Consider the following 13797-nt stretch of genomic DNA (forward strand, 5'->3'; position numbering starts at 1 on the left):
CCAATGTGAACCACTAGGATGTATTGCCTGCCTTGTTCTGAGTTAGCAGCACAACAAACTCTTTGGCTAGTTAACTACCTCAGAACTCCACTGCCCCAACTTTCTTTTTGAGTAGGTTTCTACCTATACCTCTGTAGACATTCAGAATGTTTCCAGTTCCAGGTGACAGCCCACTCTGTGGGAGCAGAAGGCTGCTGCTTTGTCCATTTTGGCTGGCAAAATATAGTTCTCCTTTTTCCGGTAGCTTCTGGGTTTGGCTTTCTTTCCTCAGGTTCACAATGTCCAATACATGGAGTTTTCGGAAGTGGAGAACCAGGATGACTACTACAGCACAGGAGCCGGTCACATCCACACTCAGGACCAGCAAGGAGTGTACGTGATGTATGAGGAAGCCCTGAGTGATCTGAAGCAACTAGAGACAGAACGACTGCTTGTGGCCAGCTATTACATAGAGAAAGAAAAAAGTAAGAAGTCAAAGTTTTAAAGACTAAGCAAAGAAACACAACACTAAGAGCTCAACTTAACAACTTACCCCAACATGTAAAGCACATACAATAATATTTGAAAATTCAACAAACATATATTCCCTCCTCCCCTCCCCCTTCTCCCCCAGCCCCGCTTTAAAATTTTTTTTTAATTTTCAGTTCACGTCCCTCTTCTGCTGGGGACTGTGACTAGTCTTTCAAAACTTGGTTGTACTGTTACTACTGTTTAGACTCTGCTTGTTGTCCAACTAGGGGCAGGGTGCTGAAGGAGGTAAAGTGAGCAAGAGAAAGTAATGGTGCTCTTTCCTAAGCGATTCAACAAGTGCTTGATCTTGAGGAAACTGCATTTAGAAGTAGAGGCATTCCTCGTGGGTTCCTAACAGGAAACCACCGGAGTGCAACAAGATCTGGCTAGGAAAATGTCAGACAAGACCCAGAGGAAGAAATAATTGCTCAGGTTAATCAAGTAACCCATAATCTGTATCACTCTTTCTTCCCTCTGGCATCACTCGAATTTATCCAATCTTAGAAATAGGTGTGGTAAGAATTTTGCTTTCAGAATAACATGACAGCATTAGCATTACATTTGGAAAGAGTTTAGAATTTCTAGATACATTGATTGCAAAATCTAAAGGGAAATAAATGCAAAGGTTTGTGCTATTTTGTAATACATGTAAACTTGTAACTAAGGTTAATTCTTGTTCATATCTTTATAAAATGCTATTCAGAGAATGGTTATTTGACAGTTAACCTTTCAGATTTTGTATCACTTGAACTCTTTGTCCTATCTTTGCCAAAAATAACTGGTACCTGAATCTTGGAAAGCAGAGATAGCATCCAACATTTTAGAGTATTTAATTTCACTTCTTGCTTTGTTTCTTTATTGGCTATCCTATGTATGAATGCATGATTTTTGTTAATTTACAATACCATAAAACAGTTTCCAGCTGCTAAAAATTTAGTTTTATTCAAACACTCCACCAGTAATCGTTTACTACTTTCATTTGAACAAGTGTGTAGTCATCCATTGTGAAATGATTTCCCAATTACTGCTAAAGGTCTTAGTCTTCCTCTCCTTCAGTATCCGTCATATAATTATTGATAATTAAGAACTCAAACTTCAGCACCTGAAAATCCTTTCCCTTCTAATACCTTCTATTTCATTCTGAAATATACCATTTAAAATTTAAAAAGCACTGATGCTGATAGTGAAAAATAACATTTACGTAGTAGAAAAATATTTCAGAAGAATAACAATGATTACCTTTATTGCTTTAAGTAAGTAATCAACATAATTAAGGAATATCTTAGAAACTTCTCTGGAGAATTTTGGCTTGGCTAACATTAACTGAACACTCAAGTTAAACTGGGTTTGTCGTTAAACCACAAAGGACCTATTTTTAGAAAAGGAGAAATGTATGCTTTGCTTTAAATTATAGGTTTGAGGACATTTTAGTGTAGATTTCATGTTAACTGAATTTTTGCTTTATTTCTAAAATTAGTCCAAAAATTAAAATTAGAAAGTAAAAACAAAAACCTCTGGCTTAGAAGTCAACAAGTATGAATTTAGGGCCTAGTCTTTGCAAATGGCTATCAGCAGCTGCTTAGTCATCTCAGGGACCAGTTCAATGCTTTCACTGCTGAGATGCAGCTGACCATCTGAGCAGCATGTTTCTAATAGGAACAGCTTCTTCAGGAAATCCGTCTCTGATCATTCCCACCACCTTTTCTCCCAGGTCACAAAGAGAGCAGCAAGTCAAGGACTGACCAAGCCTGGAGCTGGGCCCATGCAGATGTGGATAGATTTGCTGTGCTGTATGACATGTGGACTTGGGAAGCAACTTTTCTAGAGAACAAGTGCCAGGTATTTTTGTCTTGAAGACAAAACACTTGTGAAATGTTACATTCTTACAAAACCCAATAGTTTGGGTTTGTTTTTTTTTAACCCAGTGAATCTCTTAGGGCCGCTGGTAAGAAAGTGAATAATAATCTTTTAAAAGCAGTTTTATTGAGATATATTTGCATACTATACAATCCCTCCAAAGTGTACAATCAATGGTTCACAGTATATAATCACAGAGTTGATTATAATCATTGCCACAATCAAGTTTAGAACATTTTCCTTTACTCTAAAAAGAAAAACTCCATACCGATTATATCCCCTTATTATTTAAACTTAGCATTGGTGTGGTAACTTTGTTACAATCAATGAACGAATATTAAAATATTGCTGCTAACTATAGTCTATCTACCTGTAATTGTTAACACCTTGTAATAGTGATGTACATTTATTCTAGTTCATGAAAGAACTTTTTTATATTCATACTATTTACCACAAGAGGGTTCACTGTGTTATACAGTCCGATGTTTTATCCTCTAGCTTTCCTTTCAGTAACATACACACCCTAAAATTCTCCTTTTGATCACAATCACACGCATAATTCAGCATTGTTAATTACACTCATAATAACTGCTATCATCACCTCTATCCATCTCCAAACATTTACAATCAACCTAATTAAAAATTCTGCATTAATTAAGCATCAAATCCATCATTCTTATCTCCTATGTAAAAGGTCCTAGATTTTAACCTATGAGTTGGCTTATTATAATTAAATCATATTAGCGAACTCATGTAATATTTGTTCTTTTGCTTCTGGCTTATTTCACTCAACATAATATCCTCAAGGTTCATCCATGTTGCTGCACGCATCAGGGCTTCCTTCTTTCTTACAGTTGACTAATATACCATCCTGTGTATATACATTTTGTTTATCCATTCATTGGTTGATGGACACTTCAGCTTCTTGAGGAACTGCTAGACTGCCTTCTATAGCAGTTGCAGCATTTTATATTCCCCCCAGCAGTGAATAAATATCCCTATTTCTCCACATCCTCTCCAACACTTGTAGTTTTTCTGGTTTTTTAATAACAGCCATTCTAATAAGTGTGAACTTACGTCTTATTGTGGTTTTGATTTGCATTTCCCTATCAGCTAGTGATGTTGAGCTTCTTTGCATGTGCTTTTTAGCCATTTTAATTTTTCCTCTTTGGAAAAAATGTCTACTTAAGTCTTTTGCCCTATTTTAATTGGATTATTTGTCTTTTTATTGTTCAGTAATTTGATTTCTTTATATATTCTGAATATTAAACCCTTATCAGATATGTGGTTTCCAAATATTTTCCCCCATTGAATAGACTGCCTTTTTACTTTCTTGAAAAAGTCTTTTAATGTACTTTAAAAGTATATTTAAGTGTACTAAAGTATTTAATTTTGAAGAGGTACCATTTATCTGTTTTTTCTTTTGCTACTTGTGCTTTGGGTGTAAAACCTAAATAACCATTGCCTAACACATGATCCTAAAGATGCCTCCCTACATTTTCTTCTAGGAGCCCTGGCTCTTATATTTAGGTCAGATACATTTTCAGTTAATTTTTATATAAGGTGTGAGACAGAAGTTCTTTCTCATTCTTTTGCATATGTATATCTAGTTCTCCCAACACCAGTTACTGAAGAAACTGTTCTGTCCCAACTGAGTGTATTTGGAAGCCTTGTCAAAAATCCATTGACCATAAATGTGAGGGTCTATTTCGAATTCTCAATTCTATTCCATTGGTCAGTATATCTATCTTTATGTTAGTACCATGCTGTTTTGACCACTGCAGCTTCATAATATGCTTTAAAGTCAGTAAATGTGAGTCATTTAACTTCTTTCTTCTTTTTCAAGACATTTTTGGTATTCAGGGTCCCTTACACTTCCAAATAAATTTGATAATTGGTTTTCCCATTTCTGCAAAGTACACTGTTGGAATTCTTACTGGGATTGCATTGAATCTGTAAGTCAATTTGCATAGAAATGACTTACTGGTATTTAGTCTTCCAATCCATGAACACAGAATATTTTCCATTTAGTTATGTGTTCCTTGATTTCTTTTAGCAATATTTTATAGTTTTCTATGTATAAGTCCTTTACATCCTTGGTCAAATTTATTCTTAGATATTTATTTTAGTTGCTATTGTAAATTGAATTTTTTCTTGATTTCCTCCTTAGAACACTCATTACTAGTGTATAGAAACATTACTGGATTTTGCATGTTGATCTTGATTCCCACCACTTTGCTGAACTTGTTTATTGGCTCCAGCAGCTTAGTTGCAGATTTTTGGGACTTTCTATATATAGGATCATGTCATATGCAAGTAGTGAAATTTTTAGTTTTTCCTTTCCAATTTGATGCCTTTAATTTCTTTCTCTTGCCTAACTGCTCTAGCTAGAATTTCCAGCACAATGTTGAATAACAAGTGGTTACAGTGAGCATCCTTGTCTTATTCCAGATCTTAGAGGGAAAGCCTTCAGTCTTTCAGATGAGTATGACGTTAGCTGTGAGTTTTTCATAAATTCCATTTATAATGATGAGGAAGTTTCCTTCTATTCCTATTTTGAACTGTTTTTATCAAGAAAGGAAATTTGAATTTTGTCAAATGCCTTTTCTGTGTCAATTAAGATAATCCTATGGTTCCACTCTTCAATTTGTTAATGTAGGGTATTATATTCATCGATTTTCTTGTTTTGACCCACTATTGCATACCTGAGATGAAACCCATTTGGTCGATACTGGGAGGTTCCAGGAAGATGGCGGAATGGGATAGGTCAAGTTCACCCCTGCTCCAAGGGAGAGCTAGTGAAGGGACAGGAAGGGGACTGGGATGGCGATTCCAGGGTATGAGTGATTTGGGTGGGTCTTCAGCACAACATAGGAAAGCCCTGGTTGCAAAAGCTGAAGAATTGAGATGCAGAGAACTGGAGATCCTCTAAGTAGTGCAAACAGCCTAATGTGCCCCTTTGAAAACGGAAGCCTGGAGCCCTCAGGAATGCACAGACCGGGAGATGGACTGAAGTAAGCCAAGTGGTGTTCCTTGAACCCATTATCCTTACCCATGCACCCCTGTCCCAGAACCTGCAATTCACCCCACACCCCACACACCTGAATGCTGTCATTTGCCCCCCACTGCACCATGCTCCAAGAGTCCCCTCCCCACCCCCCCCAACCACCATGCATCTCCCCCCTGCCCCCCCATTCGAATGTGCCAGCCCAACTCACCTCTTCGCTCAAGCGCACAGCCTGGCCCAGCCCCTCCCAAGACCCACCTCCCCTTCCCTGCCCCCACAGGTGGTTGCCTGCTCATCCCTGTTCTGGGCACTCACCTTCATAGCCAGGCCACAGCAGCACCCAGCCCATACAACTGTACACCCACCTTGAGCTCTGCGCACATGTATATCAGTGTCCGGCCTCCCATATCTGTGCACTAGTACACCCCCACCACACCCCCAGCTCTAGGCAAGCACTGACCTGCACATCTGGGCCACACCTGCCCCTCAGCCCATGCAGGCACAAGTCTGACCACTGCCCCTGAGCTCTGTGTACAGGCGCACCAGGCCCCACCCCCCGGACCTGAGGGCTCTTCCCAATGATATCACCTGCCCCTGATTCACATTCCCAATCTCCACGACTGTGCCCGCATTTACACACTCACATATCTGCATCTCAGACGCCTGGACTCCCCCCCCCCCCCCGTGCAAGGACACACCCACACCCTGCCCTTCCTGTGCCCCTACCTCTGTGTCCCATACCCCACACCCTGATACCGATAATGCCTTTGCCGTATGTGCCCACCCACATCCTGCCTGCTTACCAGCCCCTGTGCATCTGCACAGCACCACCATCCATCTCCTGCCCACCCTACCCGTTTCCCCCGCAATTCACACTGCTCCTGCACTCCAAGGCCTGCCTGAGATGCATCCCACCCCCCACAGCCCCTGCACCATACCTCCACAACCAAGTGCCCCCAACCCCATACTCACAGGCAGCACTATCGCATCTCTAGCCCATGCCTATACCTGCAACACAACTCATCACCTCCACACTGTTGTGCCCCACCCCATGCCCCACATCCTGATCCACATCCATCCTGCAAATACAAAGCTTTAAACCACTGGAGGAAACCAACTTCCAAAGTAAACATATCAGGATATTTACATGCCTCAAAGGCAACAGAAGATCACTAAACATATCAAGATGCAGACAGATATAGCCAAGTCTATTGACCAAATTAAAACACTGGAGGAGACACAGACTTTGGAATAATAATCAAAGACGTTCATATAACACTACTAAATAGGATAAATGGGATGGCTAATGACAGAAAGGAGATCAAGAAGACACTAGAAGAGCATAAAGAGGAATTTGAAAGAATAAATAGAAAAACAGCAGCTATCACAGAGATGAAAGATGCTGTAGAGTAAATAAAAATATATACTGGAAACATACAACAGCAGATTTGAAGGGGTAGAAGAAAGAATAAGTGAGCTAGGGGACAAAACAACTGATTTCAAAAACACAAAAGAGAAAATGGCAAAAAAGATGGAAAAATTTGAACTGGATCTTAGAGAAATGATGGACAAAGCAAAGCACACAAATGTAAGAATCATTAGTGTCCCAGAAAGAGAGAAGAAGAGTAAAGGACTAGAAAGATTAGTTGAGGATATAATGGGGGAAAATTTCCCAACCCTTATAAAGGAAATAAATATGCAAATCAAAGAAGCCCAATGAACTCTAGATAGAATAAATCCAAATTGGCCTTCCCCAAGACACATACTAATCAGTCTGTCAAATGTTGAAGAGAAGCAGAAAATCCTTGTCATGGTCAGGTTCATGTGTCAACATGGCCAAGTGGTGGTACCTGTTTGTCTGGCTGAGTAAATGCTGGCCTGTCTTTTGCTATGTGGACATTTTATAGAATTAAATTATGATCACATTGGCTTCATCCACAGCTGATTCCATTTGTAATCAGCCAAGGGGAATGTCTTCTTTAATGAGTGATGCTTAATCTAATCACTGGAAGCCTTTTAAGGAGGATTCAGAAGAAACAGGTTCTCTTCCTGCTTCAGCCAGTGAGCCTCTCCTGTGGAGTTCATCCGGACCCTCCATCAGAATTGTCAGCTTCACAGCCTGCCCTGCAGATTTTGGACTCTAAGTTCCCATGATTACGTGAGATACTTTTATAAATTTTATATTTACAAATACTGCCTGTTGATTCTGTTTCTCTAGAGAACCCTAACTAATACAATCCTGAAAGCAGCAAGAGAAAAGCAACCTACTACATACAGGGGAAACCACATAAGATTGAATTTGGCTACTCAACTGGCACTATGGAGGCAAGAAGTCAATGGTATATTTGCGATCCTGAAAGAGAAATGCTTCCAGCCAAGAATTCTGTACCCAGCCAAATTTTCCTTCAAAACTGAGGGAGAGATTAAAATTTTCACAGACAAGCAAATGCTGAAATAATTTGTCAACAAGAGACCAGCTCTATGAGAAATACTAAAGGGAGTTCTGCCAGCTGAAAAAAAAGACAGGAGAGGGAGGTGGAGGAGGGCACAGAATTGAAGAGTACCAATAAGGGTAACTTAAAGGATAAAAAAAGAAAGAAGAAAAAGAATATATAGATTTGACAAATAAAATCTGAAGGATAAGACGGTGAATTCAAGAAATGCCTTTACAATAATAACTTTGAATGTTAACGGACTAAACTTACCAATTAAAAGATACAGATTGGCAGAATCGATTAAGAAATATAATCCAGCTATATGCTGCTTACAAGATACCCATTTTAGGCACAAGGATACAAATAGATTGAAAATGAAAAGGTGGAAAAGATGTTCTATTCAAACTGTAACCAAAAGAAAGCAGGAGTAGCTATACTAATATCAGGCTAAAGACTTTAAATGTAAAGACATCATAAGAGACAAAGAAAGACACAATACATTAATAAAAGGGACAATTCACCAAGAAGAAATAACAATCATAAATGTTTGTGCTCCCAATCAAGGAGTATATCCAAAGTACATGAGATAAACATTAGCAAAACTGAAGGGAGTGATAGATGTTTCAACAACAATCATAGGAGACTTCAATACACCGCTCTCCTCTATAGATAGAACAACCAGAGGATCAGCAAGGAAATAGAGAACTCACACAATTTTATAATGAATTAAACCTACCCTAACAGACATATATAGGTCGTTGCACCCCAAAATACCAGGATATGCATTCTTCTTTAGTGCTCATGAACATTCTCCAGGATAGATCATATGCTGGGGCAAAAAACAGATCTCTATAAATTTAAAAACATTGAAGTTATTCAAAGCACTTTCTGTGGTTATAATGGAATGAAACTGGAAATCAAAACCCATTTGGTCATTGTTCTAGTTTGCTAGCTGCCGGAATGCAATATTCGAGAAATAGAATGGCTTTTAAAAAGGGGAATTTACAAAGTTACAAGTTTACAGTTCTAAGGCCATGAAAAGTCTCTAAATTAAAGCAAGTCTATAAAAATGTCTAAACCAAGGCACCATCAAGAGGTTACATTCACTCAAGAAAGGCTGATGAGTTCAGCATTTCTCGCTCAACTGGGAAGGCACATGGTGAACATGGCGACAGTCTGCTAGCTTTCTCTCCTGGCTTCCTGCTTCATGAAGCTTCCCTGGGGGCGTTCTCCTTCTTCATTTCTAAAGGTCGCTGGCTGGCAGACTCTGTGGTTCTCTCGACCTCATGGCTCTGCTCAGCTTTGCTGTGGCTTTCTCATGGCTCTGTCATTCTGAAGCTTTCACCAAAAAGCTTTCTCCTAAAGCTTCCTCTTTTATAGGATTCTGGTAAACTAATCAAGACCCACATAGAATGGGTGGAGACATGTCTCCACCTAATCAGATTCAATACCCACACTTGATTGAGTCACATTTCCATGGAGATAATCTAAAGTTTCAACATACAGTGTGGAATAGGAATTAGAAGAAATGGCTGTTTCTACAAAATGGGATTAGGATTAAAACATGACTGTTCTAGGATACATAGCTTCCTTTCAAATCAGCACAGTCATGGTGTATAGTTCTTTGAATGTGCTGTTGGATACAATTTGCAAGTATTTTATTGAGGATTTTTGCATCTATATTCATATGAGAAATTGGTCTGTAATTTTATTTTCTTTTCATATCTTTACCTGGCTTTGGTTTTAGGGTGAATGTGGCTTCGTAGAATGAGTTAATAGTGTTCCTCTTCTTCATTTTTTTAGAAGGTTTTGAGCAGGATTGGAAAGAATTCTTCTTGGAATGATTGGTAGAATTTATCTGTGAAGCCATCTGGTGCTGGGTTTTTCTTTATTGGGAGGTTTTTGATAACAAATTCAATCTCTTTACTTATAATTGGTCTGCTGAAGTCTTCTATTTCTTCTACAGTCAGTGTAGTTGTTTGTGTCCATTTCATCTGGGTTGTCTACTTTGTTGGCATACGATTGTTCATAGTATCCTCTTATGATCCTTTTTATTTCAGTGGGGTCAGTAGTAATGTTCCCCCTCTCATTTCTGATTTTATTTATTTGTGTTTTCTCTCTTTTTTTCTTTGTCAGTCTAGCTAATGGTTTGTTAATTTTATTGATCTTCTCAAAGAAATAACTTTTGGTTTTGTTGAACATTTCTATTGTTTTTATTCATGGTTTCATTTATTTCTGCTCTAATCTGTTATTTCTTTCCTTCTGCTTGCTTTGGGTTTAGTTTGCTATTATTTTTCTAGTTCCTCTAGGTGTGCATCTAGGTCTTTGATTTTAGCTCTTTTTTTCTTTTTTAAATATAAGCATTTTGAGTATAAATTTTCCTCTCAGTACTGCCTTCACTGCATCCCATAAGTTTTGATATGTCGTTTTCTCATTTTCATTTGTCCCAAGGTATTTACTGATTTGTGCAGCCATTTCTTCTTTGACCCACTGTTCTAGTTTACTAGCTGCCAGAATGCAATATATCAGAAATGGAATGGCTTTTTTTTAACAGGAATTTAGTAAATTAAAAGTTTAAAGTTCTAAGGCCAAGAAAATGTCCCAAATAAAACAAGTCTATAGGAATATACAATCTAAAGTATCCAGGGAAAGATACCTTGGTTCATGAAGGCTGATGAACTTCAGGGTTTCTCTCTCAAGTGGAAAGGCACATGGCAAACATGGTCAGGGTTTCTCTCTTGGCTGGAAAGGCACATGGCGAACATGGAGTCATCTGCAAACTTCCTCTCCAGCTCCCCAGGAGGTGTTTTTCTTCTTCATCTCCAGAAGTCACTGACTGGTGGACACTCTGCTTCATGGTGCTGCAGCATTCTCTTCTCTCTCAGAATCTCCTGGTTTTCTCTCTTGTTGTTCTCTCTCCCTTCACTCAAGGAAGGCTGATGCCATCTGGAACACCTCTGTCAACTGGGAAGGCATATGGCTGGCCTCTGCTGGGGTCTTTGGCTTCTGGACACCTCTGTCAGCTGGCAAGGCACAACGTGGTGGTTGTTAGCTTTCTCTCCTGGCTTCTCATTTCATAAGGCTGCTCCAGGGGAGTTTTCCTTTTACATCTCCAAAGAGCTGTGGCTGTGTGAGCTCTTGTCCACATGACTCTCCCAGCTCTGCTATGGTTTTCTGTGATTTTCTTGTGGCTGTAAAAAAGGGGCTCTCTCCAAAATGTTTCCTCTTTTAAAGGATTAATGGATGGAGTCACAACTCCATATAAGCTATCTGATCAAAAGTTACCACCCACAATTGGGTGGGTCACATCTCCATGGGAGTAATCAAAATGCTCACAGCCAGCAATATTGAATGAGGATTAAAGGACATGGCTTTTCTGGAGTCCACCACAGATTCAAACCACCACATTCCACCCTTTGGATGCCAAAAAGACATGTTCTTTCCATATACAAAATACATTAATTCCATAACAATATATCAGAAAGCCTTAAAGCATTTCAGTAACAATACAAATACAATACAAAGTCAGAAACAGTATAAAATCTCATCAAAGTCCGTCACAGGCATGGTCTGTCTTAAGGCAAAATTTTCTTCAGGCTCTGGACCTGTAAAAACTCAAAACAAGTTACTTGCTGTCGACATACAAAGGAGGAACAATCATAGATAATTATACCCATTTCCATGGGGAGAAAGGAACACAGGGGTCACAGGACCCAAACAATCCCCAAAAATCTATGGGGCAAAATCCATTAGATTTCAAAGTTTGAGAGTCATTAATCCTCAGGGCTTTAGAAAGTAGCAGTCTCACTCATTCCAAGGGCCTATGCAGTGGCCTGCCTCTCTCTGAATGCAACCTTAGGGGACATTGGGGTGACCACCTTTTGCTCGGCTCTACCCTCTTAAAAAATTGGGGCCACACTGGTGCTCTCTGCCATCTCCAGGGCACATGCTGAACCCCTCATGTGGCGGCAGCCAGGTTCTCCCGAAACCCCAAGGAATGTGCTCCACCCTCTCTCAGGTGGCATGACTCTTCCACTGCAATGAGGTGGAAGGTCCATCTTCTGCCTTTGGGGCAAACTCACCCTTTGCACATACTTGGGTGGGTCCACTCTCCTGGCCTGAGGCTTCTTGACTTCAGACCTCAGCCTCCATGGCTCTGCCTCTGAAGTTATTTTTCCTCCAGTATGTCCCTTCTCTGTCCCTCTCAGTACCAACTGGCAGTAGTTCTCTTTATACAGATTCTGCAACACTCTTATTGGCTTTCTGTGAAGTAGCCTCAGATCATGCCCATCAGGCAGAAGTTTCCACAGATCTTTCTTGGATAACTCCATGTCCAATCCTGGCTTTCTCTAAAATGGCTGACTGGTTCTACCTTTGGTCAAATCCTCACATGGGGCACAATTCTCTAGGGTCTCCACTCCTGGAAGCCCAGAATTTTCCAGGACATCAATTTCTGGTTTCTTTTTACCCAAGAATTCAGTTCTCAGCTTATCTCTTTCCTGCCACATTTCACTATAATGTGAGGAGAAACCAGGCTGTGCTTTCCACATTTAATTTGGAAATCTCTTCTTCTAAATATCCAAGTTCATGACTTTTAAAATCTGTCTTCCAGACAAAGCCACTAGTCTATTTTGCCAGATTATCTGACATTTTAAAACAAGGATCACCTTTTCCTCCAGTTTGCAATAACACACACCTCATTTCTGTCTAGAGCCTTGTCAGATGTATCTTTAAAGTCCACATTTCTACCAACAGTCTCTTCAAAACATTCTAGGCCTTCTCTATCACACCTCTTCCAGAATCCTCCCCTTATCCATTTAAAAAGCCATACCAATATGTTTAGTATTTGCAAACTGCAGAAGCACCCCACTTCTCCAGTACCAAAATCTGTTCTAGTTTGCAATCTGCCCGAATGCAATATACCTGAAATGGAGCAGCTTTTAAAAAGGGCAACTTATTAAGTTGCAAGTTTACAATTCTAAGGCCATGAAAATATCCAAATTAAGACAAGCCTATAGAAATGTTCAAATTAAGGCATCCAGGGAAAGATACCTTGGTTCAAGAAGGCCAATGATATTCAGGGTTTTACTCTCAACTGGGAAAGCACATGGTGATGTCTTCTGGCTTGCTGTCCAGGAATCTGCAATGGCTTCCCCAGGACTGGGTCTGTTCTATTTGCTCTGTTGGTTCTGGTGGCTCCAAAGATTTTTCCAAAATGGCTTCCCCTTAAAGGTCTCCAGTAAGCAACCCCACCTTGAATGGGTAGAGACACATCTCCATGGAAACCATTTAATCAAAAGTTTCCACCCACAGTTGAGTGGGTCATATCTCCATGGAAACAATATAAAAGCTCCTACTCAACAATATTGAATGAGGGTTAAAGGACATGGCTTTTCTGTGGTACATAAGAGCTTCAAACCAGTACAGTATCCTTTATCTCTTTAGCCATATTTTCTTTCATCTCCTTGAATTTTTCATCTCCTTGAATATTTAGGTTTGTTTGAACATCATTGATAAGTTGTTCCAAGTTCTTTGTCTTCTCTGAAGTTTTAATGTGTTCCTAGGCCCATATTTTTCTATTTCATGCTATGGTTTGTAATTTTTGCTGGTGTCTAGGCATCAGGTTATCTTGTTGAGTTTACTTTGGAGGTCAATTTGTCTCTCTTGCCTAAAACTTTCTTGTTGATTTGTTTTTGACACATGGTTTAACTTATTCTAGATCTTTGGAATAGCTCACATTACATGATCAGATTTTGTTCAGTCTTTTTCCTCTGATCCTTGTCTTGGATATGGTACAATTTTTTAGATTGCACTATTTGTGCAATTGTTTCACCCTCAGGAGAATGCTTCCTTTCCCCTTTTCTGTCTTTTGGCATGTTTATCTGTTCTTTTTTTTTTTTTTTTTTTTTTGCCCTTATAGGGTTTTTCTTTACTCTTTCTTTCTTTCTTTCTTTCTTTCTTTCTTTCTTTCTTTCTTTCTTTCTTTCT

At 39.4% G+C, this 13797-nt stretch overlaps 1 protein-coding gene across 2 annotated transcripts in view; it reads left to right on the top strand.

Annotated features, from left to right (window-relative positions):
• Window positions 1–13797, top strand: part of LOC143685039 (uncharacterized) — a 193607-nt gene that overhangs the window by 55352 nt on the left and 124458 nt on the right. For both annotated transcript variants that reach the window (XM_077162579.1, XM_077162580.1), the window contains exons 14-15: window positions 272–464; window positions 2222–2349. In XM_077162579.1, the coding sequence (XP_077018694.1) occupies window positions 272–464; window positions 2222–2349 (321 nt within the window). The remainder of the gene's footprint in view (window positions 1–271; window positions 465–2221; window positions 2350–13797) is intronic.

The sequence above is a fragment of the Tamandua tetradactyla genome, chromosome 5 (genome assembly GCF_023851605.1).
Source record: "Tamandua tetradactyla isolate mTamTet1 chromosome 5, mTamTet1.pri, whole genome shotgun sequence".
Classification (NCBI taxonomy): Eukaryota; Metazoa; Chordata; class Mammalia; order Pilosa; family Myrmecophagidae; genus Tamandua; species Tamandua tetradactyla.